The 12,628-nt window shown below is 48.9% G+C and overlaps 1 protein-coding gene across 1 annotated transcript; it reads right to left on the bottom strand.

Moving 5' to 3' along the window:
• Positions 1–3,058: 3,058 nt before the first annotated feature.
• Positions 3,059–4,471, bottom strand: LOC130489483 (G-protein coupled receptor 22-like). The gene has a single exon (XM_056863217.1). The coding sequence runs from the start codon at positions 4,433–4,435 to the stop codon at positions 3,146–3,148; it is 1,290 nt and encodes a 429-aa protein (XP_056719195.1). The 5' UTR covers positions 4,436–4,471; the 3' UTR covers positions 3,059–3,145.
• Positions 4,472–12,628: the final 8,157 nt, after the last annotated feature.

Here is a 12,628-nt window from a genome sequence, read left to right as displayed (position 1 = left end):
GATTACATAGATGTTTTATGGTAATCTTGAGAAGAGATAAATGGAACCGGTATACTGTCTTCTGACTAGGGGATGACTCTAACTCTGAGGGAACCTTCATTAAGAAGTGGTGTGATGCTCTAGACATAGGCCGTTCCCTTTCACCCTGTGGTTCGTGGCCCAGCTCCCTAAAATCAGCACTAAATACCTGGAAAGAACTCTCAAAGATTGGTTCTTGTAGGCTATCCGGGCTGTGTGACCGTGGTCCTGGTATCTTCTTTCCTGACGTTTCGCCAGCAGCTGTGGCAGGCATCTTCAGAGGAGTAACACTGAAGGTAACACTGAAGGTGTTACTCCTCAGTGTTACTCCTCTGAAGAGGCCTCCTCAGTGTTACTCCTCTGAAGATGCCTGCCACAGCTGCTGGCGAAACGTCAGGAAAGAAAATACCAAGACCACGGTCACACAGCCTGGATAGCCTACAAGAACCGATGAACTCTGACCGTGAAAGCCTTTGACAAAACTCTTGAGTTCTTTCGCCAAGGAGCCACCAACTCCATCAAACCCAATCCCAAAGCTTCTGCACCCACCATTCAGAACAACCCTGACTCCTGTAGCAGAGACTCTGCTGTATACAAGAGCTTCTGTATGAAAAAGGTCCCATCAAGTTCTGCTGTTGGAAGGGGAAGTCTGCCAGGGAAAGTCACTCTTTCCCATCCCCCCAGGATATGCAGTCTATGATCCTTGCATAAGCAGTCAGACCCCTCCTCCCGCTAAGGGGTGCCACGGAGGCATGGGGGCCAAAGAGCAACACACTGCTCCCCACAAAATTGATGTCTCTCAGAGGGTTTTTGGATCCATCTTGTTTCAAGCCTGGGCAGGAAGGCGGTTGGCCGCTGAACTTTTCACTGGCCCTAAGGTGTGCCTGGCTGGACAAAGGGGCTAGCTAATCCCCATTGTGTTGCCCTAAGGTGATTCAATCAGTGCTCCAAGCAGACCCTTACTTACCCTATCTGCACCCATCCCAGCAATCAATCAGTATTCAAGAGAATAGCCCAGGCATTCTCTTGGGTCCTGACAACTCATCAAGCCTCTCCTATCTTATTGTTGGAACCCTGGAAAAGCCATTAATTCTTTGTCTCTGGCTTTCCTGCCAGCTTACCTCATACTCTCCCAGGACCCATTTTGGGGTATAAATATTGGTCTTTGGCCATTCATAGAGTGTATGTGTTCTGGATCTCACTTGCGTGTGAGCTCTTTCTTTTGCTCCGGGAAACGCTGGTCATTTTCCTCTTCAGTACTGCTTTCCCTGGACGTCCCTTCAAGACTGCTAACTGTCACCCATCCCTAAAACCCTATCCAACTTCCTCCCTTTTTTCTTAGTCAGCTCTTGCATGCTTTGTGTGAGTATGTTCATTGCTGAAAATATATTTCTTATTTACTATTTTTATTCTTTAATAAAACCATATTTTAATTATACAACTGCCTGCACATTTGAGCGTTTTCACCCAGGACTATCCTGGTATACATAGGTTATTGATCCCAGTTACCACCACCTCTGTCTCCAGCTAATTCCCCAACCAAAGTGGAGACTGCCTACTTAGAGTAACACTTGCTATGAGGACAATCAGGATTTGCCTGTCCTTAAACCAGGCAGACTGATGGAGAGGGGTGCTTTGGGGCAGTGCTACAGCAAAGATGTCATTCCCCTAAAGAAGCTCCTCAGATATCTATTTCTCTCTCCCTCATTCCTAAATATAGCCATGGGAGGGGTGAACCCCCAAACTGAACACAGTGATACAATGGGGAAATGAATGCCAGCAAGTGCCGGAGAGCAGGGAGTGAGGATACTGGTCCCGATAGGGATGTGGCCTGTGAGATAGCCGTTGTGGAGGTTTATGGGATACCAGGCTCCAGTCATTGGAAGTAGAAAGTAGGAGAACCACACTCGCAGTCTGCAAGAGCCTGAGCAGGTTCTGGATCTGACATTCTGGAAGAGGGTTTTTGCCTAACCTCTGGAGATTGCCAGAGGAGCAAACATACGCATGAGGCTCATGCCCTTTCCAAAGCCAGTTTTTTCTCACAGACACACCAGCCTCAAAGCCTCCCTGTCCTCTTCTCTCCCCCTCAGCAGACAGAGAGCTGGTGCTGGCTGTCCTGTACTTAGCCAAGAACAAAGAGAGGGTTGCAGTGATTATGCCCCTAGAGCTGTAGGAACTCAATGGCCCAGTATCTAGCCAGGGAGCTCATCTGACACCCCTGCGCTGTGAGTTTTGCGTTCACAATTTCCAGTGATTTCTAAAAAAAGCAGTTTTAAGGCACATAGATGGGGGGGGGCTGATTTGGATTAGTACTGCAACGTGTAGAGACAAAGGCTTTCAAGCCATGCTCCCCTGCCATTTTATTGATCGGAAATGGCCTTAGGGAGCTATTTGTCAATTTGGGGGCAAGCTTATGTATATCTGTACTGTTAGCCCAGCAAGTAAAACAGTGGCGACCTGGGACTATTTCAGGTCAGGAAAATGGTGCGCGGAAGAAGCTCAAAGCCTTTCTCGCCACACACTGTGGTCCCGATTCAAAGCAGGCCCCTGTGGGCCTTCAAAGCGTGTGTTTTTTTAAAAAAAATCACTGGGGGCTGCAGACACAGAACACCCAACACATAGTTAGTTTGGCCCTTGAGTGGATGTTTAGCACGACTGTTGGCACTACATAAACATTAAATAGTAGCAGTGGGAGTAGTGGGTCTTTGTGTGGTGATTTGGCTGACATGTTGGGTGGGAAGCCCTGAGCCTTCATCTTTCACCTCAGACAGTCAGGTGGTTTCAGCATTGGCTACGGGAGGGTCTTACCCATTGGGGACCTCTCGTTAGGAATCAGCGTCACACCCTACACTGAACTTGTTAGGGTTTCATTGAGATGTTTATGGCGGGCCCTCACTCCTCGGTAAAACACTGCTCACCCCTCACTTCTCTTTAGTGGCTTCAGCTGAGGGATTAGCACCGGTTTTGTAGTTTCTGGTGACCGTGATGAGGGCTTAGCCCCCCGCCCTTCGCTTTTCAGTGGTATCAGTGTCTGGCGCTCACTATTCACCCACTCGGATGAGGGCAGTGATTAGTACACACGCCCAAACTCTTCCGGACGCCATTTTGAGGGCTCGGCAACTGCGCCTCACTCCTTAGTGGCCTCAGTCAGACAGTGCTCCGCCCCATCGCTGCCCCGCGGGCGGCCCTTGCAGCTTTTGCGCGGTGGCTCCACCCAGGAGTTGTGGATGACTGTGCCCCCAGGGGCGGGGTCCACCTGCAGGGCGGACACCACCCGCTTCTTCAGCTTGCTGCGGAGTACATTGCGCAGTTTCTGGCGGGTGAAGGCATAGAGGAGAGGATGGAAGATGGTGGTGCCGTAGGCCATGGCCAGGAAGCAGATTCGCAACTTGCCCAGCAAAGGGCCGGGTCCCCGGCACAGGATAAGTAAGTTGGCAACTGAGAGCGGCGCCCAGCACAAAAAGAAGGTCGAGATGATGAGAAGAGACATGCGGAAAACACGCCGCTGGCGCTCCCTCCGGTCACGGTGGCGCTTCACCGCTCGCCGCAGTGCGATGATCACGGAGACCGAGGCCTGCACCCCCATAGGTGGCGGCGTAGGAAGGGCAGGCACCGGCTGAGAAAGCCGCTTGGCCTCTCCTCCACTGGCCAGGCTGCAGCTTGGCTCTGCTGATTTCCGCCGCTTCCTTTTCTTGGTCTTGCGGCGCTGGCTGCGCTTGAAGGTGCTGCCGATGCTGATGTTGAGAGCCTGCAGGATCTTGGCGTAGGTCACCAGCATGACAGCCACAGCGGCAAAGAAAGTGGGGATCTGGATCGCCAGGTGGTAGGAGGTGCCGAGTTCGGCGTGGAACTCCTTTGGGCCGACGCAGAGCACTGTGCGGTTCTGCCACTTGTCAGCGTGGCCGAACTCGCCCTCGAGGAAAGGGATGAAGAAGACCGCCAGGGACAGCACCCAAACGCCGGCCAGGAGCAGAATGGCACGGGCCGGCGTCAACACGCGCTGGGCCGGCCGCACAGAGATGTCATAGCGGTCCAGGCTGATCACCAGCACATTGGTGGCAGTTGCCACGCTGCTGAAGGTGATGCAAGCCTCGTGGAAGCAGCAGAGCAAGGTGGCAGCGCGGTCCGGGGGTACCAGCACGACCACCATGGTGAGCGGGGCACACACCACGCAGATGAGCACGTCCAGCACATGCAAGTTCATGGTCACCATGTTGCTGACTGAGTCAACTAGGCCAGCTTGCAGGCAATAGAGGACCAGGACGGTCAGGTTGCTGCTCACTCCCAGCACAACCTCCAACATTAGGAATCCTGTCAATGAGACCTGGAATCCCAGAGGGTAAGGTAGGGTCCAGCTGGGGTCAGGGGTCACCCCGTCTGTGGTCTCCAGGACAGTGTCGAACATGGGACTCTCCATGGCTGAGGGGGTAGGGAGCCGTGGGCATAGTCCTTGGACTGGGCTGGGAAGGTTACAGGCAGTTCCCTCACCTGTTGGGAGAAAGAGATACCATTAAGCACCAATTGTAGTAATAACAAACTTTGCATCTGTACCAGTGTGGAATGGGGTTTGCACAAGGGGCTCACTGGGACGGTGACGTATGCTCTTCACTCCATAAAACTTACCATGGGTATCCAATCCACCCCCTGAACTATGTCAGAAAAAAATAACTCAGGCCATTTATGCAGGGTCAATTTTGATGCTCGCTCAAAGCTCTTTTTTAAATGCGACCTTTAAATTGCCTATTCAAGGTCCTGACGCAAAAGGAGAAATTCCATCCCCCACACACACTCGCCTGCTCCTTCGTTCCTTCCATTACTAACCGCCGTTTGCACAGCTAACGCATGGCTGTGATTTTGCATGCATCCTTGAGGGGATTCTTCAAGGCGGGGTGGAGCAAACACAAAAGGTTGCTTTAAAGGGGCTCTTAAGAAATGCAAAGCAGGTATGCGCCGGCTTCACAGTCACTTCCTAAATGACGGTTCAGCGTGAAAAACTCAAAAAAATACGCTGGGCACTTCAGCCTGGAGCTCGCTGCCAATTACCTAGCATAAATGGCCTTCAAGTATCAGTTCAAATTCCATGTATAAAAGGGTATGCACAAAGGGGTTCCCTCCCCCATCAATTTGCAGCCGACTTACGGCGACCCTGTAGGGTTTTCAAGGCAAGAGATGTTCAGAGGTGGCTGGCCACTGCCTGCCTCCGCATCATGTCCCCGGTATTCTTGGGAAGTCTCCCATCCAAATACTTGCCAGGGCTGAGAATGCGTGAGTGGCCCAAGGTCACCCAGCAAGTTTCCATGTGCAAGTGGGGATTTAGCCTGGGTTTCCCTGCTCCTAGCCTGACACCTTAACCACTACACCACGCAGGGTCTCATTTGTAAATGTGACAGGTGAGGGAAGGGTTAAGTAATCCTCATCCCTTACTCTGAAAACTACTTTAACCCAGAAAGAATCATCAGAAAGAAAAGGGGGTAGGGGGAGAGAACAAACGATGGCTAAAGTCAGCCCTGTACTAAGGAAAAAAGATGATCTTCCTCCAGTACGAAAGATATAAAACCTGGATACGAATGGATGCACCATTTATGATACCTCGTTCTGTGAATACCGATCAATGCTGTTCCAGAACAGAGGGAAAATGAAAAAGCCCAAGGGAAAAATTAACACAAATTGAAGAAAATGACATAGAACACAAACACCCTCGGGCAAGTGTAGAATCGATGTGAGACAAAAATAATCCCAATCAAAACGCCACAGCCCAGGAAGAGAGGGGCATCAAAACTTCGGAACTTTAAAAAAGACGGTGGTGGGGAGATGAATCCATCTGGGAAAGTGGAAGCAAGAATTAATATGGTTGACCAGAAAGCCAGACTCTTCCATTTAAGACGTTCTAACATCCTCCTACACACAACAGACCAGGGTGGCATACACCATTCTCCGTTCCCCATTTTCCAACTAACTTGTGAATTAATTAGTGTGACTGGCTAAAGGTCACCCAGAAAATTAAATTTTGGAATGGGGATTTGCATCCAGGGCTCTCACTCTGACACTAACCACTATTTATTTATTTTATTTTATTTATCCCCTGCATTTATCCCCAACAGAGACCCAAAGCAGCTTACATCGTCCCCTCTGGTCCATTTTACCTACAAACAAAAAGAAAGGGGGCCGCACCAGAACAAAATGGAGACCAAAAACAACAAATGGTGCAAGGGAATAAAATTTAATTTTCTTAATTGCTTGCATGGGATGCTTGGGCAGAGAATAGATTCCCCAGGAGAAAGCCTGAGCGAAACACATAGGGGGTACTTTATTTATTAAATTTCATTCCCTTGCACCAATCATTGCTTTTGGTCTCCATTTTATCTACACAACAGCCCTGTGAGGTAGAACAAACCAGACTTCTTGTATGTACTGTTTTTAAGATGTAGTTGGGCTCCGACTTTGGGATACAGACCTACTGAATAATGAGTGTGGCCTATCGGCAGCTTGCCAGACATCGAGCCAGGGTTACTGCAACTGCAGTCCTAGGTGTGGGAGCATAATGATCCACAGTCATGATGCATACCTGTCCTCTCCAGGAACCGAGGAGCATGCCGAATATATTAGGTGCTTTGGAACACAGGCAGGATGGTGCTGCTGCAGTCGTCTTGTTTGTGGGCTTCCTAGAGGCACTTGGTTGGCCACTGTGTGAACAGACTGCTGGACTTGATGGGCCTTGGCCTGATTCAGCATGGCTTTTCTTATGTTCTTATGTTCTTAAACAGTGGTCCTGTCCCTACCTACTTCCCCCCTGTTCTGGACACTCTCACATTGAGCTAGGCCAGCACTCCAATCCCATGTGTTGCTTCGAGGGGAGGGGCCGTGGCTCAGTGGTACAGCATCTGCTTGGCATGCAGAAAGTCCCAGGTTCAGTCCCCGGCATCTCCAGTTAAAGGGACTAGGCAAGTAGGTGATGTGAAAGACCTCTGCCTGAGACCCTGGAGAGCTGCTGCCGGTCTGAGTAGACAATACTGACTTTGATGGACCAAGGGTCTGATTCAGTATAAGGCAGCTTCATGTGTTCATGTGTTCCCACGATCGGGGCTTCTGCTATTGTTGCTGGCCTCAACTTCAGCCCCATAGCACCTCACCTTCTCGTAAATGGCAAGGGGAGAAAGATTTTTTAAAATGCGTTAAATTGCTAGTCACCTGCGGGAGCACTTGTTAGCTACTTCCAACTAAAATGCCTCCTCAGTATGCTTGTAAGGGCCTTTTCTCTTAAAATTATACACTCCGACACCTGATAAGGCCACCTTGGATTGATTGAGGAGGATTTTTATGTTTCCCATCGGGATAAACTTGCAGAGCAAAGGCTTCAGCTCCTCACTCTTTCCTTGGACACCAGACAGGAAGCTAGGAGCACAATTAAGAAACGTTTATTTAGATACGATTACAACAGCATAATCTGTAGAGTACGGTGTGTTTGTTCTACCCGGTTTGTCGGCATCCTTCCATCTGGCCAGCTTCCTGACTACTGTTCACATTTGACTGTTCCTCGGTACAGGCCTTTATGTTGGCGTGCCTATAAATGCCTTACCATCTAGAGTCTTGCAAGGGAGGTAATCTTAAGAGACCCTACTCTGATAGAGTATGTGACTGTGGTGCAGGTAGTGTAGATACTCTGTACTTTGTGACTTCTGAATGCAACTATTTTACTGAGGCTAGAAATCTTTTAATTTTGCCTTTGCTCCAAAATATAGATCAAGTGGAGAGATTACCTCTTTTATTAGAAGATAATAGTAGACCTATCACTCTTTCAGCTGCGAAATTTTATGCCCTTGTGATTGATTTTAGCAGACGTTCAGATGTGGTCTAGTTTTTCATATTTTAGTAAACTGCTTAAAACTAATAAGTTATGAAGCAGTATGAGCTAGAGAGAGGCCTTTTATGCAGGGATGATTATGCAGGGATGATTTTCCGCCCGTTAGAAGTCACCTCACTTTCCCTGAGCGTTCTGCCCGTGTTTTCCAGATGCTGTTTTAACCAGAATCTGGAAAATGTGGGCAAAACACATGGGGAAAGCAAGGCGACCTCTGATGGGTGGAAAAGGCATGCATAATCAAAAGGAAGCTCCGAAGCAGTAGGTGGGGGTGACCATGGGGAAATGTCCCTGCATAAAAGGCCAGAGAGAGAGAGTATGATTCTGGGTGCTCTCAGGAGTGGAACCTGGGAGAAACCTCTCACATAAAGCCAGGTCTGTCCCAGCCAAGCACGGAGGCCTGTTTCCACAGTCTAGCACGTGTGATGTTTTGGATGTGTTGTGGTTGTCAGATCATCGGGTATTCCTGGATTCAACAGATAAAGGACGCTGCTCTTTTCTCTTTGAGATGGAATTAGCTCTTATTGTCAATGCCTCTGCCACCTCCAGGACTGACCGCTTCAACCAGAGGTGAAAGTAAGCTGGTACGGGCTGCTACGCAGGGCCAGAAATAATGTGGCCAAAGTGGTGCCTTCTATTTCCTGCTTCAACTCCCCTGCCCTGAGAAAGAAGAAGAAGAGTTGGTTTTATATGCGGACTTTCTCTACCTTTTAAGGAGAATCAAACCGTCTGACAATCTCTTCCCACAACAGACACCTTGTGAGGTAGGTGAGGGCTGAGAGAGTTCGGAGAGAACTGTGACTGGCCCAAGGTCACCCAGCTGGCTTCCTGTGGAGGAGTGGGGGAACAAACCCGGTTCTCCAGGTTAGAGTCCACCTCTCTCAACCTGTCGTAGTCCCCCAGCACACACACACACACACACCAAACACTTTCAAACCTCACAGGGGCAAGTCCAAAGGCACTCCAAAAGCCAAGTTCAAGTGTTCAAGCCGAGGTCCAAACAGAGCAAACAGTTCACAGCAAAGTCAGAAGTAGATAGATGTGATGCTTCCACGTAGCTATGCCCTTTCTAGTTGCTTATCAACAGCACACCGCTCAGGCAGCCTGTAATGCCATGCACCTGCCAGCCACCTCAGACCTGCTCCTGCAAACACTCATCCCAGCTGTCAGTGCTGGGTTGGTGCCGAGCTGCCAGTCTAGCACTTCGCCTCCAATCCTGTAAGGTCCTACATGTTCGCCTCCTCTGCTGTTCCTGAGGCTGTGGTGATGAGGGGGGTGAGTAGACAGGCAGCTGGCTTTCTGCAGCCGGCTCAGAGCTGGAGGGCTGAGGAGTTGCTGCTCTGGTCCCTGGCTGCGGGTTCGGGTCTGGCCCCGCAGGGCTACTTCTTCCTGTGCCACCTCAGCTGCTATGCTTAGAAGCCAGGGCTGCTGGCTGACTCTTCATCAGAGGAATCATCGGTGTACCTCAGACCCAGCTGGGCCATGGCACTACCACTACACCATGCTGGCTCTCAAGACAGTACCAGTAAGAAATGTAAGTGCATTTTATATATAGCTGCCCAGGAAAAAATGGTTGGAAGTTTCAGCTGATGCAGAATACAGCTGTCAGCCTCCTAAAAAGGAACAAATCCCTGGGAACGTATGGCATTCACACTTCAGCATCAGCACTGGTTGCCAGCACTCCTCCAGGTGCAGTTCGGGAAGTGGCCAACAATGTATGATGAATGATTTGGGCGTAACAGTCAAACTACAGGATCACAGAATCGGGTAACGCGGATCTCACCACTCTGCATCATTTCAGGCTTTGGATAGGAGACTCCCATCTTTTTAATGCTTCCCAATACAAAAAAAGAAAGAAAGGGGGGGGAGAGAATGGGGGTGGAGGGGAGCACTCAGCAGATAATTTCCCGCCCACAGTCTGAAATTGTACCATATAGCAAGAACTGCATTAAGTAATTGTGCTGGTGGCATAGCTGCGGTCTGACATATCTTAGGAAATAGTTCTTCCTAGAGGAGGCCATGAAATCTTTAAAACATGGAAGGGCTATTTCAATTGTGGCCAGCTACATAACTTTGTTAGGCTTTTTCTATGTGGGCCCTTCAGTTATGGAATCACTCATCCCCCCCAGCGCGCACGCACACACACACACATCTCTGCAAAAACCTATCTGAACCAAAACCTTTAGGTCTTTTTAGTGGTTAGGAGAGGTGGACTCTAATCTGTAGAACTGGGTTTGATTCCACATGAGCAGCAGACTCTAATCTGGTGAGCCGGGTTGGTTTCCCCACTCCTCTACATGAAGCCAGCTGGGTGACCTTGGGCCAGTCACAGTTCTCTCCGAACTCTCTTCACCCCAACTACCTCACAAGGTGTCTGTTGTAGGGAGAGGAAGGGAAGGAGATTGAAATCTGGTTTGATTCTCCTTTTAAAAAGGGTAGAGAAAGTTCGCATATAAAAACCAACTCTTCTCCTCCTCCTTTTTGATTTCTACTCCGCCCTCTATCCTTGCCCTGACCTGGATAGCCCAGGCTAGCCTGATCTCATCAGATCTCAGAAGCTAAGCAGGGTCGGCCCTGGTTAGTACTTGGAAGGGAGACCACCAAGGAATACCAGGGTTGATGTGCAGAGGAAGGCACTGGCAAACCACCTCTGTTAGTCTCTTGCCAGGAAAACCCCAAAAAGGGGTTGCCATAAGTCGGCTGCGACTTGACAGCACTTTACACAAACACACACACCTCTATCCTCAGCCAAAGTGTTATGAAAACACGAGGATTATGCTACACTTTGATAAGCATTTGAGAGCCAGTTTTTTTTTTAAAGTCTTCGATTTATGAATGATGTTGAATTTTTAACTCTGTTTGGCAAGTGCCTTGAGCCCCTGGGGGGAAAGTATGGCAAAAAAGGTACATAAATAAACAAATGTCACATTCATCTACAAAACTATCTTGTGCGGTAGGTCTCTTTGATTGACTGAAGTATACATCTGCCCAGAGACCCAGAACAAAGGGGACATCAGTTTCTATATTAACTTCTCAGCTTTGTCAAGACTCATTACAGTCTGTGCCTTCCTTCAGAGGAGTCCAGATCGATACTGAGAGGGGGCCCATCATGATTGCAAGACTAGACAGCTGGCCTAGCTTCAGTGTTTGATTACCTTCTGGAGAAAGGGCAAAACACTGATAAATTAAAAGGCTTATACAACTAGATTACTTTTTTTAACCAGACTTTGATTTTACTATTTACATAATGAAATATGTAATCATTCAGGTTAGAGGTCTCCAGAACTATGGCACATTAAACAGGAGGTCGGTGTAGTGGTTTGGAGCGGTGGACTCTAAATCTGGAGAACCAGGTTTGATTCCCCACTCCTTCACAGGAGCGGCGGACTCAAATTTGGTGAACCGGGTTGGTTTCCCCCTCTCCTACACATGAAGCCAGCTGAGTGACCTTGGGCTAGTCACAATTCTCTCTGAACTCTCTCAGCCTCACCTACTTCACAAGGTGTCTGTTGTGGGGAGAGGAAGGGAAGGAGATTGTAAGCTAGTTTGATTCTCCTTAAAGGGTAGAGAAAGTCAGCATATAAAAACCAACTCTTCCTCTTCTATAAAATTCTGAACCAGCTCTAAAGTGTAGATCAGGGGTGGGGAACCTTTTTTCTGCCAAGGGCCATTTGGATATTTATAACATCATTCGTGGGCCATACAAAATTATCAACTTAAAAATTAGCCTTCTATATTTTGTCAAAGTTTAGCCAAGAGGCAAGCCCGGAGATGACTCTGAGTGTCTGCCTCGTAGAGCAACTCGCTTTTGAGCTCTGCTGTCCCCAGCTGGGCCCCCATGCATTCTGGCCCTGCCCCCTTTAACCCCTCCATTGTCGCCACTTCTGCCTCCAGCCTTCTTGTAGTACAGAGGAAATACGTTTCTCCACAGCCCAAGTGGGAAAGGGTTAACATAGTTTCTTGGGCAGTCCTAGCAGCTTCATAGCTAATAACTCTTCTGCAAGGGGGAAAGAAGGTTCCTTTTCTCGGCAAAACAAACTCACATCCGCCTTGAATAGAGGCTATTCCTGTCCGCAGGAGTGGGTGGATCACCAGTCTTAGATCCTTCTGAGCTAGAGATCTGCCAGGACCCATGAAGGGCCAGACCAAATGATTTCACGGGCCTTATAGGGCCCCTGGGCCTGACGTTCCCCACTCCTGAAATAAAAAAACTCATACAATTGGGCCAGGGACAGACGTGGGGAATTTTTGCAAGAAAAAAATTGAAATCTAAAAGAAATATATTGAGAGGGGGTGTTTAAACAGATGAAACAATTGGAGCAATATCTATAGCTTTAAGAGATTAATGGCTCCTGAGATCTCGCATTACTATGTTCCAAGAGGCTGCTGGCCATTTTGGGGGTTGCTAGGCAGTCACAATATTCCCAGCTTCAGTTTCTGTCAGTCCAAGTTGATGGTGGTGGGAGACTGAAAAAGCTAAAGGATGGGAGGAAGGAAGAAGGGGAAGAGGGAAGAAGGAGAAACTGGAGGGAGGAAGAATAGCAACAGGAAGGTATGTGTGTGGGAGACAAGAAAAGAGGAGAGGCTGCCAGGCAGAGGGAAAGAAAATAAGCTGAATGGGGAGATTGGTGAGTGGGTGAGAGAGAGGGAAGGAGAAAGGGGGAAGTTTATGTTAAGTGAGGGAAATCAGAAACAGTGTGGGGGAGGGGAATATAGAGGAAAATGCCCCTATGAGTTTTGCCTGTTATTAAC

This window comes from Euleptes europaea, chromosome 1 (genome assembly GCF_029931775.1).
Source record: "Euleptes europaea isolate rEulEur1 chromosome 1, rEulEur1.hap1, whole genome shotgun sequence".
Classification (NCBI taxonomy): Eukaryota; Metazoa; Chordata; class Lepidosauria; order Squamata; family Sphaerodactylidae; genus Euleptes; species Euleptes europaea.
The sequence above is the reverse complement of the archived record's forward strand: the minus strand, read 5'-3'. Positions and strand labels throughout refer to the sequence as shown.